The following is a 17,070-nucleotide window of genomic DNA, read 5'->3' as shown; positions in this document are numbered from 1 at the left end:
ACCATCATGGCCGCCATTCCTTTGTTTAGGTACACCAACAACGGAAAAACAATAGCAATGACCACAACCAGGTTTTCTGAGCCCGTGAGACTGAGCACCCCCAGCAAACCATTGTTTTAACGAAAACCGCTGGTCAGCAACCTTGGTTCTGGTCATTGCTGTCTAAGGTCTTCCACACCAAGGTGGCCGCCGTGACGTCACGTGAAAACACTCTATTGATACCAAAAAAGGAAATGGCGGTCATGTTCATTAACCAAATAAGGAACTGGTGGCCATCCATTTTTTTTAAACTCACTTTTACAATAAATTGTACATTTTCTGGTTAAAAACAAGACGGCGGTAAGTAAACAAGGCTCTTTTGAAGCAACTTCTAGGCTAAACCATTGTTTCTGTTGTTCGGTCTTTTGTTTTCGATTTGTACAACTTGGCAATAACATTGTTATTCCAGAGCAGCAACATTACCTATTTTGGTTAATAAACTTACTTGAATTCACTGCCAACTCCAAGCGATATTATCGCCGATGTCAAACTCAAGGAATTTGTTTTCTGTTGACCTTATTTTGCTGCTCACCTCCATTTTTGGTTTATTGTCCGGCGTTATCTTAGGGTGGTGACATGCCTTGATTCTTTCAATGATTATCAACTGTTCCTTATATGACCTGCAAGTAATATATACATTCAGCCAAGCCTAAAAGCGGAGCTCCCGTGTTGTTCATTCTTACAATAAATTAACCTGGCTTCAGCCTGTGATCCAATCGAAAAACCAACACCAGGTCAACGGTCATCTTAAATAAAAAAACCAGCTGACTTCGATGAGCTTTAAACGATATGGTCACGTGATACTGGTCAGCGGATACCTTGTTTTGACAGGTGTCAATTAACCATAACATGTATGTGCAATATCAAAGATGTTCCCGCCAAAAAACGCGGGTTTCACCACCGAGTCCCACATTGGCATACATGGAGGGGTGGACGTACGGTCGTACGGTGACCTAAACCTAATTTTCTCGCAGAGATGGGCTACCATATTTTTTTACCGACGCGCCTTAGCGGGCGGAGCTCCGCTGTAATTACGGAATGAGAAAGATTGCCAACGATTATTGCTGATTGATACTTTAGGAGGACTCAAGCCAGTTTCAACAATTTCAAAACTGTAGAGACAGTCTATTAAAATTGTTGAAACTGATTTGGGCCATCTTAAACGCTTGCCAATCGGGTCAAGTAAATCCTTACCTTAGCCAATCACAGCAAACTCCTTCCATCAAATTAACCAATCATAATGCAAGTTCATGCAAAAGGGGCTCACTACAGTTGTAGACGTTGCAAGTATATTACGAGACTATGGTATTCTTCTATAAACAGTTGCATGAGGATCAAATTAGAATGGGGCATTTTAATTAACAAATTTGTCGCTTACCAGTCCTTGACGAGTTGCTTGAATTCAGAAAATGACTCGGGTGCTAAAATTTCAAAGAAAAGGAAACTCTTATATAATACTAAAGGTGCGTTCGATTGACCGTATTCCGGAATAAAAATCCTTCGTTTTTACGAAGATTCACATTAAAATCGTCAAACAACTCCTAAAATGGTATTTTAAACATATCTTTATTATCCTTGTTGCTTCAAAACACCAGACCTGCCATTTTAAATTACGCCACTGACGTATTCTTATTCCGGAATAGGGTCAATCGAACGCACCCTAAAACAACTGTTCAAGATTAAAACTGAAAACTGTCTCAAATTTACCGTAATAAAAACGATAAAAAACTGCTTTCAAGAACGCACTTGAGTGTCGTTTTAATTAAACGCTATCAGCAGACATCACTAGATCAATGACAACAGCCCTGGGGAAAGGGCTTAATGAGTGAGGTACATTAACGCTAAGCCTTCTTTTAGTTTCGTGCGATTTGTGGTCGTTTATGAAAAATATGAAATAATAAAAAAAAACAGCTCTTTGTAGGAAACTTCAGCTACCCACGACAAAAGTTGCATTCCCCTAAAAAGTTTAAGAACGTTTCGTAGTTTCAATCGATATAAGTCGGCCCGCTCACATTTTCAAGAGTTGAAGCAGTAGAGAAGTAGAAATTGCAACAACGGCAGTGAATTCTCTTAGATATTTCCACAACATTAAGCGTTCTCGGAGCGCGGCTAAATCTCTCGTGACCTTTTTGTTGATCGTGCCGCTCGACCGACCTACTGCTCTGCCGTTTATATCATGGAAACCCAAAGAAAAGCTGTTGATTCGGATTTAGTTGTGGTCGTTGCTTTCGTGAAATTTCGAGGCGCTTTTCCACAATGTCCAAAATCAAGTCGTGTTGACAAAACTGTGTAAGAATTTTGGTTGCTGTGACAACTAAAAAGCGTTAGCTTGGATGGCATATTACTTCCGTATTAGGAGAAAGCAGTACACTGTCGCTAATGAAATTGCTTCGAATCCAAAGAACTCCATCTCCGGTTTTATCCGCTGGAACAATTGAAGCAAAGTATGCTTAAAGGTGTTTCTTGAAAGGACATTTCCACTTGCTCTGCTAATTCAGCCTCACCGACTCGGGCGTCAATATCAAATTATGCATGTTTTGTGCTTGCTGTAAGTCGTTGCTTCATCAAAGGCAGCAACCCAGTACATTGGATTTGCGGTTAATACATCATCGGCACGTTTTGGTGCGCCGCCAAAGTTAAGTTGTGCAGCATAAGCTCCTATAAGCGACCTTTACCTCATGAAGTTTGATCGAGTGGCACTATTCTCGTAAATGACCATCCGAGGTGCAGAGGGCTTAGGCTTATGATAGCTTCGAAGGTATGTCATCATCATATCATATCATATCATATATCTTTATTCACCCTCGGATTTTAGAGTAGCTTGGTGTAGCTAATATCTCCGAGCATTTACCCTCCCAACCATGATACAACACAGAAGACAGACCACAACACCGGGAACTACATGCCCTACTCTTTGCGACAAGTGTGCGGGTTCTTTTACGTCCCACAGGATTATGAACATTGAAGAGTTGTGAGACGGGACCTCCGGTTTATCGTCCTTATCCGAGAAGACTAGAGAGTCTAACCATTTGCAGATGTAATTACAAAGCCAGCACTTTCTCCTCAGTTATTTAAAGACCCTGAGTGTTGGTCCGGCCGGAGTTGAACTCACGACCTCCCGCGTGACAGCCCGGTGCTCAACCAACTGAGCCACCGGTGCGCGGTAAATATGTACAATTGTACATCAAATGTAGTCTCATATTCACCTTTAAATGTGAAAGGCAGCTCTTTCTTTGTCTCTTCAACATCAGCTTGCTTCTTTTGAAAATTAAAAAGGAAAAAAAGAGAAGATGAGCAAGACCATGGAAATAGGAATCAAAGACACACTGTTGGGACCAGAATGCCAATCCTACTATTTTTAGAAAAAATAATATAATAAAAGGACAAGAGCCTTGAAATGTTCCCATAAAAGGAGGTTTTAAGTCTTACCTGCTTTTCTTCTTGTTCCTGTTGTTTTCGAATATTACTCTGCGTTCTATCTTCCTCCATCTCATCATTGCTGACTAAAGAAAAGTTTTAAGTAATGTTTTTGTTAGATCCACTGGTGTAAAAGTACTAGGGACAAACTCTACAAAACCAATCATTTCAGTGGAAAACGAAAAGAACCCGTAACTCATAACACGGCAAAAGAAAACGAGGTTACGATAGAAAGAATATATAAAATTTGTCATATATTTTAATTGCAAGAGTATGTTGATCTCAGTGAAAGTGATCGATGCAGTTATGGTTGCGAAAGAAGCCTGAAAATGGGTTCGAGTTTACCACATCTGTTGATCTTTGAATTCAGAAAAAAAACCTAACCATGCTAAAAATACGGCCCGCTCATATGGCACTCATGTATAGGCCGTGTATTGTCTGAGAGATGTCACAGAAGTTTGTATACCGACTGATTAAAACTTCGAGTTTGCTGGGTCACTTTTAAAAAATATCAAAGGAATTCGGAAGCATTTATGTAATGTCAGAAACCCATAAAGGTTGAAACGTGTAACGGCCCCTTGTGTACTGGGAAACAAGCTTCTGAATATTCAATTTGCTAAGTACCATATTTGGAACAACAAGAGCGAGGGGTTTCCAAATATGGTACTTAGCACTGAAACATTCAACCAATCAGTTCGCACTGAATATTCGGAAGCTGTGAGCGCGCGTTACACGTTTCAACCCTTATGGGTTTCTGGTAATGGGTTTAAGAACACGACGTTATGCCTTATATAAAGAATTCTAACAAGGAGTGTTTTATCGGGTTTAATGCTCATGCACGTGACATTTTATCGATGACCTGAGAGGCTGTTTTGCTCATGAATTATTTATAAGTTTTGAAGGAGATAATCCTAAATTTGCCAGAGGAAAAAACCCAAAGTTTTAAGTTCTTTCATTAACAGCGACCAAAAAATGCTATTGCCTGGGCTATGTTATGAAATTTAACCAAATTTAGCGACTGGGAACTGACAACCAAATACTATGAAATGTAAAAATTACTATTTGTAACACTGACGGATTAGGTTTGAATAAAACAGGAAATGAAAAAGGACGCAGAGAAGTGGAAAATTGAAAAGATTAAAAAGGATTGCAATTGGCGCTTTTGAAAACTGCTCAGCTCACCGACCAGTTTTTCAAAGTTTATCTCTGTTGTTTGAAACTATGCTCCACAGACTTTTTTTCGTCACGAAGATGTGATTTGCTTGTGTTGTTTAATTAGAACAATTAGTAAAATTACACAAAATGAACTTTACTGCCTGTACTGCCATGACACAGCCCCTTTGAAATGCTAACAAGCCTCACATGAACAATAATTATCATGAATAACAAATTTACGATACATACTTAAAGATAACCGCAGGTTTACCAGAAATCACTTTCAGCAAAAAATTAACCGTAAGTGCAAAAATAGATTATGTGCAGGTCGACACAACACAAGTACAACACGAAGGAACTGTTACTAAAATTGCAATCACTTAAAACTCCAGGCACGTAGAGAACCTTGGGTGTTGAGTGCTGGCAAAACAGTAACAACATCGACAAAACTGAGAAAACGCTTCAAATATAAAAAGCAAAGATCAGATTCGGTAGGACCTGAGGAAGACTAGCCTTGTTGAAGGACGTCAAGAAGAATTTTCGCCCTAATTTAAGATACAAGCTACTTAATTCTCTTGAGTGATTACAAAACAGTATTAATATAGAGAAGAATGAGAACAGACACAGAAAATAAATTGATTTGACATAGAAAACAAGGCTAGGACGTGATGAAGACTGGACTCCCTTGAAAATAACATTTTCCCTCAGATTGTGAAAGTTGTGTATGATAAGCACGTAAATGAGCATCTCAGTTATTGAATGCATAATTTAAGCATGAAATGCTCTCTTAACCCTTAAAGGTGGAACAAAACAGAAAACTCATTTTACCATCAGATTCGATGTCAGAGCCATTATCCTCTTCCCCACTTTCATCATCACCACTGCTTTCATCTTTCTCATCATCATCATCATCATCATCATCATCATCATCATGACCGGTGTCACTCCCTTCTTCATCATGTTCACGTGAATTTCCTCTAATGTCAACTTGTTTGCATTCATCATCCAAATTGTCACCAGCAATACTTTCGTTATCACCTTCTTCATCTAGAAGACAAAAATTATGTGTTGCGATTCTTGCAAAGAAAAAATTTAGACTATTTTTTTGTGCCATAGCTCATGAATATTATTAATTTTATTATATAAGTTATCGTTTTACGAAAACTTGAGCACTGAGTATAATCTCACCCATAAGATTTATCATTGATCCATCTTGGTAGCACATCATTACTCTGTTATCCTCAGCGGGAGTAAAGCTAAACAAAGACAAATACCCAAGTAAAGAAAGAAATATAGAATTCAAGGAAATACACAAGGTGAAATAAATCCATTGTATCACTGCCCAGGGTAATAGAGTCAGGTGCCTCTTTTATCGCTCACGAACTGGCTTGGGTTTCTCAAAAGTCCAAACAAACTTTTGGGCCTGGATGTGGTTTGATGTGATTCTAGTTTGAAGAATAATGACCCAATGTTCTGACACTAGTACTAGTGTCTTCATCAGGGCTAGTAGCAGGAGAGTTCAAATAATTTATTGGGATTTGAATAATGACTTTGTGGCTCACATTCAACACTCTACCAACCATAGCAGCATCAAGCCATGCCTGATGCTACATTCAATCAGTTACCTGTCACCAAGATCATCAGCAGACACATGTTTAGTTTTTTTCTCTACAGCAGGCAATCCATTCATTCTCCTCTGCCTCTGAAGCTAAACCAACGACAGAAATGCAACTCAATGAAAATTCACCATAACTGCAAAAATTAATAATTTTCAATCCCAAGGAACATTTACTTTTCTAGTTTCTCCAGTTCTGTTATTTCCTTGGAAAAATTCTTTCTTTTTTCATGGTTTGTTTGTTTCCTTAAAGCATCTAATAATCATGTCTCTCTTTCCTTGCCTCAATTCACCTAACATCGACACCCCTGTCATAAAAAAACAAGTGACTCATACCTCTAGTTTTTCCAATCTTTCTTGCTCTTCCTTGGCTAACTCCTGTTCTGACTTTAACCTGTCAGTTGCCTTAAGAGTAATAATAACCGATTTCATCAACCTAGATTTGTCCTGGAATTTACTAATTTAAAGACAAAATAACATGAATGCTGGGATAAGATAGCACAAAACGTTTTGTCTGGCATTAACTGACAAACCTGATACATAGAAAAACAATTTTATCTTGACAAAAGTAGGCATTAAATAATTGGCCGGCTTGATGAATTGAGTCTTAAATTAACACAACCTGGTCTAAGCTGAAGTTTTTCCAATGGAAAAAAAAAAGCCTACATGTAGCTTATCCTACAGTGTATTTCCTTGTTGCTTTGCAGTTACTGTTACAGTAAGTCTTAAACAAAATTTATTCAAAGACAATAATAAATTTATTTGGATACTCTGTATTTGGTCAATTATTACAAACTCACTTTCCCCTTGAGCTCAAATGCAAGTTCCCTGACAGCTCTATCATAATCATCAGCCTTGGAAGCTGTCACCAGAGTTTGTGGTCCCTTTGAACAAGAAATGAAAATTTTGAGAAACAAAACATGGAAGTTGGAAATCATCGCAGTTAACAACTTAAGAAGTTGCGAAGAAAGCCCAAAAAGAAAATTCAAGCTTAAAAGAGGCTGGAACTGATGACAATGCAATTGTGCTGCACTGCTCTGAGAAGTGCAATAATAGTTTTTACAATGACTGCAAAATTCTCGCGTGTTCATTGGTTAATTTTTATTGTCAATAAGCGGACAGACACCTAAATAATTTATGCGGGGATGACGTGATATTGCTTTCATCAGATTGAAGTTTCTCACATTTTTGTCTCGCGTTCTTCTCATGTTTTGACTTAAGTTTGACGCCTCTGCTTTTTTGTTATTGTAAAAAACAAATTGATGTCAGTTTTTCATGCGTCTGTCGTGTTATTGACAATGAATTTCATCATAACGTTGTCAAAGACAATGTTATGATGCAATTCATAACCAATAACAGGGCAGACGCATGAAAAACTGACATCAATTTGTTAAATGTTGCAGGCTCTTTAACATAAGTGGCCTTCAGATTGGAGTACGAGGATGACTATGAGTTCAAGTTCTGAGCATGCACATGTAAAAAATTTTCATTCTTTAAACATAATGCGAGTGCCCAGTTCAAAAACTCGTACTCCTAGTCATTCTCGTACTCCAATCCGAAGGTTGCTATTTACACAACAAGTACTGTCAATGCCATCTTCCAATTCCCAGAGGATTAGCAAGTGGAAATATAACTGTCTTCTCAAAATATAACAGTAAACAATGGTTTCAATAAGTTCAAACAGCAGGTGCAAAGCATTATTAATTTTGGCTACTTCACTCAGAGAAGTCAGCTACATGTATGATTTGGCCAAGGCAAATTCTTTCAAACCTAAGATTAAAACTTATTTCAACTCTGACAGCATGGCATTCCCACAGACCCCCAGCCTAGAGAAAGGAGACATGAGGCCCCTTGTTGATAGAATTGGTTGCTCCACTCAAAACAGACGCCAACTTATTTAATTTTATTGAAACTTCTGCGTACAGTATAACTCCAATAAGACCGTATTATAGTTACTTGCTTAATTACCTGGCCTTTACATGAAAGTGAGGCTGGAGTTGACCTTGTCATGATACAGACCTCTGTGCCTTTCTTATATTGATGATGTTATTCTCATGCTAATTAGTTGGCATTTACATAAGAAAAGCAGTGAGGTTTCTATCACAACAAGGTCACTTCTAGCCTCACTTTCATCCATAGACCAGGTAACTATGCACACAACTCTAAAAATTCTCTATAATTTTATTTTTCCCAATTGTTGTGATTATTTTGCTTGAGCAGTACCAAAAAAAACCACCCTAATGACTTACTGGAGGAATAATTCCAGGCTGGACATTAACAGAATCTACAGCCTCCCTTTCTTGTTTTAAAAGTTCCAAGCTGTTAGGTCTTTTCTTAGGATCCTGCTGGAGAAGCTGTGAGCAAAAAATTTAGCATAATTAGACATTATAAAATACATTATGACAAAGCCCTGTTGAGACTGAGATGAAATGGAGACAAGACAAAATTAATGCAACAACTTACTACTTCCCAATAAATAAAATAATTTCATAAGCTATTTTAGGCTTTGAAGAAAGGTTAGTTAATAATCAAAGGGAACTGGCCACTGAAGTATCCATGGGATTGCAGGGTTTTATAGGTTGGTAGACACATGTCAGGAAGTTTACGTCAGATTGAAGTTTCTCGCATTTTTGTCTCGCGTTCTTCTCGTGCTTTGACTTAAATTTGACCCCTCTGCCTTTTTGTTATTGTACAAAACAAACTGATGTCAGTTTTTCATGCGTCTGTCCTGCTATTGACAATGAATTTTGTCATAACATTATCAACATAGTCTGCGGATCCACTCGGCGATCCACAGCTACTTTGACAATGTTATAACAAAATTCATGATCAATAACAGGATAGACACATAAAAAACTGACATCAATTTGTTAAAATTATAATGATGATGACTAAGACAATGATAATGATTAAAAACAATTTAATTTAGAAATTTAACTAGGATAGCAAATTACTGATACTAAACCCAATAGTTTTTACGATCGTAAGTTTTTTTTTTTTTAAAGAATCCAAACTAGTGGGTAGCAGACCAGTTGACTATTCTTTGATCATTGCACTCATGTGATAAGATGGCCATGTTGGTGTCAAAACAATTGTATAAAAATGTAGCTCAAGTTTTGCTTGATAAAGTAAAGTAAAGTAAAGTAAAGTGGTGCATTTACATAGCGCCTTTATCACTAACGTCTCAAAGGCACTTTACAATGATCAATTTACCCCCAGCGGACTGGAAGCATATACAGGCGCAAATAGCAGCTGCTTCTAAGCAGTCCATGCATGCTGGTACTCATGGATAATAGATAATATTATACTGGTACTACTGGATAATAGAGTCAAATTCCCAAAAGACTTTTTTGCTATTGTTCGTTCCACAAGCAAGGCTGCCATAATGTCAGGTGCAATCAAAGAATAGTATCTATGAGTGCAAACAAAAAGTTGTTCTTGGAATAACATAACAATGTCCAATAGTAGTTGATTTTCAGATTGAAAGTTATTAAAACCTAGGAACAGCATATTTAATTAATTTACCACTCTGCCAAACTGCCATTTTTAAGGCCATTTGAGAAGCAAAGATATACAAATGGTAAATTTTAATGTACAAGTACACTGTACCTTTTTTGATACAAGCTGCATGACAGTCCTCCAGTCTTCGTCCAGCTTTTCAGTCATGGTCATTGTTTCCTCTTTGGCCATCTGTCGTTCATGCTAAAATTAGAGAAACCATTAACATCATAATATGTGTATGTGCATCATAAGTGTATTATAGAAAGGTGAGGCTAATGAAACCAACACATGATTCACTGTTACTCCGAGTTTCATGCTTACGCACTCATCAGACAGTATCATACATGTAATGATGAGTGTGTAAGCACGAAACTCGGAGTAACAGTGAATCATGTGTTGGTTTCATTTGCCTCACCTTTCTACGATTTAGCTCTACACTTTTGTGTATTGAGCACTATTTAACAGTGTTGGCAGCCTTATTATAATAATAATAATTATTATTATTATTATTATTACTATTATTATTATTATTATTATTAAATGTATTTTAAAATTATTTTATATCAGGTCGTGACCCATAAGGTATTATTTCACTGAGAGCCAAAAATAATAACAATGATAAATCTTGACTTTCTGTGGACAGAACAACCTGCAAATAGATGGTATTCACTCTGCAGGCATAAACACTGCTCACTGCTCAGCCTCAGTCTAAACGTCTTCTGGAGGATTAGGGTGGTCCAAATGACTGTGAAAGCCTGCATTCCTCCTCACACATCTGGAATCCCAAGATCTTTCAAAAACCCTCCAACTGACAAGACACCACACCCGCCAACCACCAACAAACGGCACAATCTCTATCAACACTCTATGCAACTTTCGATTTCCGTTGCCAGAGAACGGGACAGTAGAAATTTGATGATTTTCTCATCCTCTTTAGTCACTACATTCCTAGCCCAAGACACCGCGAAATCAACAGTAATGTCTGGATGATTATGGTCCATCTTCTGTGTTGTCTCAATGCTCCTATCCCACCAGATCTCCACATTTCCATCCTCTGACACCCTCACCTCATCTGGAACCTCCTTATACCACACTTCACACCCTCAAACCCTTAAGTATAGTGGTGCAATGCTCTGGAATAATCTTCCCTATGAGGCAAAGACCGCAAAATCACTTTCTGATTTCAAACGCAAACTTGCGTCCTCGCCCTTCATGCTTTCTATTGGATCACACTGATTCTATGTAATATACTTCTATTTTAAATATATATATATCTATATATATATATATATATATATATATATATATATATATATACTTTATTGTAACGTGTTTACCTACGCCCCACCTGGAAACCAGCTTTTGTTGTGTGTGGCTAGCGTAGTGAAATAAAGTTGTATTGTATTATTGTATTGTACACACTGATCAATCCCCTCCCGCCATCCTTCTTCTTCATGTACAACCAAACTACACCCCTTCTTGGGAAATGCCCCAAATATCGGCAACCCCTTCCTTGTCTTCACATCCATCACCCTCAGTTCCTGATCACTCCAATGAAAAAAAAAAACCCTGCACTGTACCTAACTACACCTATAGCCCATGCATCTATCACCCTAATCAAATTCCCACTGTACAACTTCAACCTCGCCACCAGTTTCTCCCTCATAAAATATTCCTGCTTCACCTTCTCCTTCATAATATCTGCATCCTTCAACAAACTCAACTACTTATACCCACCCTCGTCAACCTCACCCATCACTTGAACATCGGGCAACAAAATTCCTTCACAAGGACACCTTCAACTGCTGCTTTGACACCAACACAGCACACTTGTCTAGCAAACTCCATCTTTACATGTATGTCCCGTGAAAAAACTCGCACAACATTGATCAAACTCTCCATCTCCTCTTTCAGACCTTTCGTACATCCTCTTGAAGGTTCAAACGGAAGAACTTATTTGCACAGCACAGGAGCAGGCTCTCAGGACTAATTGCAGCACATCACATTAATCAGACAGCTGAGTTACCGTTGTGTAGATTGAGTGTGCAAAACAGAGAAAGTGTGTGTCATCTAGTGCGCAAGTTCAAAAAGTTGGCACAGAAGGACCATAAAAAACGGCATGACAAAGTGGCAAAGTTTGTACATTGGAAATTGTGAGAGTTGTACCAGCTGGAAAGAAAGGAAAAATGGTATGAATATGTACCAAGAAGTGTCTTGGAAATTGGTGAAGTGAAGCTACTTTGGGATATGAACATTCAATGAGATAACATTGTTGAAGCAAGAATGTCTGATATCATCTTAGTGAACAGGTCAGAAAACAACTTAAATAATATTGTGGACATTGCTACATGTATACCTGGATATAATACATGTACGATGTATGAAAAGGAATTTGAAAAGGTTAAAAAAATTGAGAGACAAGAGGGAAATAATTTTTACCAGAATGTGGAATGTGACAATAATTGTAGAGGCAGAACTGATTGTCGTTGGGGCTCTTTCCTGTACATTTACTGAGTTTTAACCCTGTTCACTGTACATCTTTATCCTGAGAGGGGAACAAGGGATGAATTATATATTACATCAACTTAAAGTGTGCTCGCTTTAAGGAAAAATAATTTACCTTCTTTATTTTGGCTTTTGCAACAACTTCCTCCATTATCTCTTTCTTGCTCCTATGTTTACTTGCATTCTGTAATGTTTTACAAGTAAAACAATTATGTGAAACAAATGCCAATGAATTTGAATAACAATAACAATAACAATAATATGATAAGAACAGTAATTTATTATCTAGAGCAATGCTTTTCTATGCTGGACCACGCAAATTTAACCATTATTAACCCATTGACTCCCAGGGGTTCCCCACTGACGAGTAAAATCATCTGGCGTTAGACAGAGTAAAATACTAAGTCTGGCCGGTTTAGGCCGGTTTGGACGTCAAAGGGTTAATGGGGACATAGTTTTTCAGTGAGTGATTAACACAAACAACTTTATTATGCCAACAACAGGACTGGTGTAAAAGTCCTAAACAAACAAAATAAGGTGGGTATGGAGGTCAGGCAATGGCCACTTTCTATTTGAACAAGCTATGTGACCTGAGGAGCCCCTCCCTAGTACTCTACACCCCTTTCTCCAAATTGCATAGTCAAGAAAAAATAACTCTGCTTCATTTGTTTCCATACCAGTGGAATATTGACAATTGTTAAATCAATCCATTTATCAATCATTATTACTTTGATGGGTAATAAGGTGCCAAGCTTTTGCTTAGAAATTCATTTGTGGCCTCTCTCACTATTTGCCTCAAACTAAATTTATTGTGATCATTATGGTTCTCACCACATCAGATTGCTCTTCATCTGGATTTTTCTTGGTAAAGAATCCACCAAAATGCAATTCTTTCACATCCTCAGCTGCAGAAGTGAACAATCCATTAACATTTTTTGTCTAAGAAGATAGTGTACAGTACATGGTCTACTGTCCTTTTCATCAACAAGGACAAGCATACTAGAAGTTCAGGATTTTAATCAATAATTTTGTTTTCCACTACAGTAACTATCAATCACTGAAGAGGAACAGTGAAAGTATTCACATTCAACATTGCGTTCACCCTATTCTGAGGGTTGTACATGTACCTCTTGTTGAAAACTATATTTCATTGGCTGTGTAGTGTTGTACTTCCTATTGTTTTCTGTCAGTGCTAAATCCATTGTTATCTTTGTTTGTTCTATTGCCCTTTTGGCCAAACCTGAAGCCAGTTCAATGAGGTACGACAAGACCCAATTCTGATCCACTTATGATGAACTGCTGTTGCAGTAAATGCAGTTGATGGAAGTAAAAAGCCAAATTGTTGATTCGAATTTGAACTTTAGAGACCACATGTCCATGAAATGTACAACGAAAGTGGGAGGAGCACTGCAGAGACATGAAACTTACCATCATCTTTGTTATCTTCATCATCGTCACTCAGCTGAACATCATCAAACTTGTTAACTTCGCTAAGAGATTGCCCCAGATGAGTTAAATCTTCATCTTCTAATCTGTACTTCCCATGTCGTTCATGATGATGCTGGGCATGAAATCATACAGTGTGTTGAAATTAATGTTATTAAACTTCACTTTTAACAATTATTATTAACTTATTGGTAACATGAACTTCCTTGAGGTTTTCCATCATCGTCACTAAGCTGAACATCATCAAAGTTGTTAATTTTATAAAGCATTTGCCCCAAATGAATTAGATACTCATCTTCCATGTGACAATTGAGCGCCGATTAATAGGTCTGAAACAATCTGCAACATTGAGCATGTGGACCCCTGTGAAACACTGCTGGCCAGTAATACCTCAATTATAAATTTGCCCAAATTTCATTTAGCCACATTAAAATAAATAATATTGTTGAACTTCTCCTTGGTGTGAATGCCCTTTCCAGGGTTATTTAAGCAAAAATATCATAGCAATTCAAATGAGTGTACTCAAACTTGGACTTGAATTTCAAGTGAACCAGAAGCTCAAAGAAAATGCACCTCAAGCTCTTTCTTCAAGAAAAATAAATAATTTTCTTGGGTGTTTTAAAAACAAAAACTTGCTTCATTTTGTCATAAATTTGGAACAAACAGTTGCTTTTGATTATAGACCAGTTGCTTGTCTACCAGCAAAAGAACCGCTGAAAAATTACAGTCCTTTGAAACAGCAGTTTGATGGATTATTCTGCTCATTGAGCTACACAAGAACTCCTGCAAGGTACGGTGGTTTATCTACATGTGTCCTGCTGGCCTGTGGGTTCTCCAATGTCATGCACTTCAAATTTTCAAATGAAAATATAGTGAAATTTTCCTTTGCTTATTTTTGTTTTTCAAGATTGACTTCCTCTAATGTAAAATTTTGCCAAAATAATTCTAACACTAATTCTAACACTAATCGTGGATTAGTGTTAATCGGCTGTTGAACAACCGGGCCCTGGGCGGGATTTGTACTGACGACTTCCGTAACACTGGTTGTATGGATTGCTCTACCTACTCAGTTATAAGAACTCCTGGAGAACTACAATGGGGGACAAAAGTTCCTTGGCCAGGGACAGATGAGGAAATCCAGTAAAAAAAAAGACAGTTTGTGTAAATCGAGCCAGAAGAACCTATTTCACCAAAACTGGGAGGAGAGGGAGTTCACTGTCCCCCTCTTACCCTTGTAATATGTTGTTAAAGGAAACGGTTATACAGGTAGTTTGGGATGTGCACGTACAGCACAGAAAACTCAACATTATTGGGAGGGGGGGGGGGGGGGAAGAAGGGTGGAGAGGTATAGATTTATCTTGTTCAAAGTATAAAGTGTCTCAAGAATTTTAACCTCCATTGCGGGTTAAAGTTGTACAATTACTACGTTCAAATCATGCCTAAAAGGTAAAGGTAAAGTCACTGCTTACGAGCCAGAAGGCCCATCAGCTCTGGTTTTTGTAGCATGAAGCGACTAGGAGTATTTATACTCCCCCCTGGATGGGATGCTAGTCCATCGCAGGGTTACCCCCAGCATTACACTGGTACCTATTTACACACCTGGGTGGAGAGAGGCACCGTGAGAGTAAAGTGTCTTGCCCAAGAACACAACACGATGTCGCCGGCCAGGCCTCGAACCCAGACCACTCGATCCGGAGTCTAGCGCACTAACCATGACTCTAAGTTATTGGTCATCATTTTGCCTGTAGTGACGCAACTAGCCTATCATCTTTCCTTCTGCATTACACATTCAAATGTTACATCCTTCGTTAGCTACAGTAGAAATTTTCAGTTGTCCTTTTGCCTGTCACTAAGCAACTAATTTCCAGTCGTTCCCACAGGCACTTTACACATTAAACATCTAAAGTTGCATTAAAAATTTTGTTGGTGCATGACTTTGTAGCTACAGTAGCCCACAGACCAGCCGGACACAGTGTCCATTTAGGACCTACGGCAGATAACAAACCCATCTCCCTAGAGTTCTGGTAGCTCAATGAGTAGAGCATCCCACTGGTGTTTCGAACCATTTCTCAGTTGCCCTTTTGCCTGTCGCCAAGCAACAAGTCCATCATCTTTCCCATGGGCCAATAACACCTAAGTTGAAACATCAATAGTTGCATGCTTTTAATACTAGTCTTGCAAAGCTCTTACATGTACATGTAACATGGACTCACATAGTAATTTATTTTGCAAAATTTCAAACATCACTTACTAATTTTGAATAATGTATCGTACCATTTCCAATAAAAAGATCTAAATTCAATTAAATTTCGTAGTCATTTCAAGTTCTTCTTATCACGCTATAAAAATTAATAATGTAAAACAAAAGCATGTAATTTTCAAAAAGAGAATAACATTGAAACCAAAATAATCACAACATGTAATGTTTGAAGATTTTCTTTCACCTTTTTCTCCAGTGTGAATCGCTTCATCATCTTTTCTTCTAGAGACAGATTTTCATCGTATTCACCAAAACGGCGATCAATAAACAAGTTTGCCTGACACATTAATGAAGACAAAACTAGCATGTTATGAAAAATGTACATTAAGTAAATTGCATCCACAGGTATATAAAGTGAAAACTTGTGTCCTTAATTAAAATAATGTTACAGTACTAAGTTACTTAGTATAATACATTGCAAAAATTGTGTTCTCTCCATCTGTTGCTCTCTACTTTCATTTAGGGGCTTTTTGTAAAGTCACGATACAGTCACATAAAAATTTGGCAGGAAGTTTAAATTATTTGGCCTAATTAACGATCATTGTTGATTATTTTCATTCCTGCAAAGTTAGTAAAAGTGAAAAATCTTGAAAGGTGAATACAAATTACTTTTAAAGTCTGTAGGCCTTGGTCAGAAAGCAGTCCCTCCCATGAGAAAACCTTGGGCTCTGAGGATTTTGATATGAACAAGGGAGGGGATTTCAATATCAAACCTTAATTTTCATCTTACACATGGAAAGAATAATGATAATGATTATGTCAGAGTCAGAGACAACATTAAATGGAAGATTTTAAAAGAAAGAATAATATTCTCGAAGAGAAAGAATGTGGAATGTCTTCATAAATGCTAAAGAAGGGCTTCTTGTCTTAATATTTTTTATCCTAAAACAGTTTAACAAATGCTGTGATACATGTATTACATGTAGGTATATTATTCATGGTAGTATCGTACCTTGTTTTTCTGCTTGTACTCAACTAACAAAGTCTTTTGCCTCTGGAAAAAAATGTTAAATAATATTAATGATCATTATTCTCATGACTGTTATCATTTTTACCATGAATAACGATTGTCCTTGTCACCATCACCGTCAATATTTTTAATTTATTAGATGCATTATTATTTGTACTATTT

At 37.5% G+C, this 17,070-nt stretch overlaps 1 protein-coding gene across 2 annotated transcripts in view; it reads right to left on the bottom strand.

Moving 5' to 3' along the window:
* Positions 1 to 17,070, bottom strand: part of LOC138006833 (nucleolar protein 14-like) — a 48,167-nt gene that overhangs the window by 29,213 nt on the left and 1,884 nt on the right. The window contains exons 2-17 of one of the 2 annotated variants that reach the window (XM_068853426.1): positions 16,891 to 16,932; positions 16,123 to 16,215; positions 13,661 to 13,793; positions 13,064 to 13,137; positions 12,348 to 12,416; positions 9,836 to 9,928; positions 8,476 to 8,580; positions 7,027 to 7,110; positions 6,563 to 6,631; positions 6,237 to 6,319; positions 5,800 to 5,867; positions 5,440 to 5,658; positions 3,469 to 3,542; positions 3,246 to 3,297; positions 1,418 to 1,460; positions 572 to 659 (exon numbers count right to left, since the gene is read on the bottom strand). In XM_068853426.1, the coding sequence (XP_068709527.1) occupies positions 572 to 659; positions 1,418 to 1,460; positions 3,246 to 3,297; positions 3,469 to 3,542; positions 5,440 to 5,658; positions 5,800 to 5,867; positions 6,237 to 6,319; positions 6,563 to 6,631; positions 7,027 to 7,110; positions 8,476 to 8,580; positions 9,836 to 9,928; positions 12,348 to 12,416; positions 13,064 to 13,137; positions 13,661 to 13,793; positions 16,123 to 16,215; positions 16,891 to 16,932 (1,389 nt within the window). The remainder of the gene's footprint in view (positions 1 to 571; positions 660 to 1,417; positions 1,461 to 3,245; positions 3,298 to 3,468; positions 3,543 to 5,439; positions 5,659 to 5,799; positions 5,868 to 6,236; positions 6,320 to 6,562; positions 6,632 to 7,026; positions 7,111 to 8,475; positions 8,581 to 9,835; positions 9,929 to 12,347; positions 12,417 to 13,063; positions 13,138 to 13,660; positions 13,794 to 16,122; positions 16,216 to 16,890; positions 16,933 to 17,070) is intronic. The other variant, XM_068853427.1, reaches the window with a different exon arrangement.

This window comes from Montipora foliosa, chromosome 6 (assembly GCF_036669935.1).
Source record: "Montipora foliosa isolate CH-2021 chromosome 6, ASM3666993v2, whole genome shotgun sequence".
Classification (NCBI taxonomy): Eukaryota; Metazoa; Cnidaria; class Anthozoa; order Scleractinia; family Acroporidae; genus Montipora; species Montipora foliosa.
This window is presented reverse-complemented; position numbering and strand designations above follow the sequence as displayed.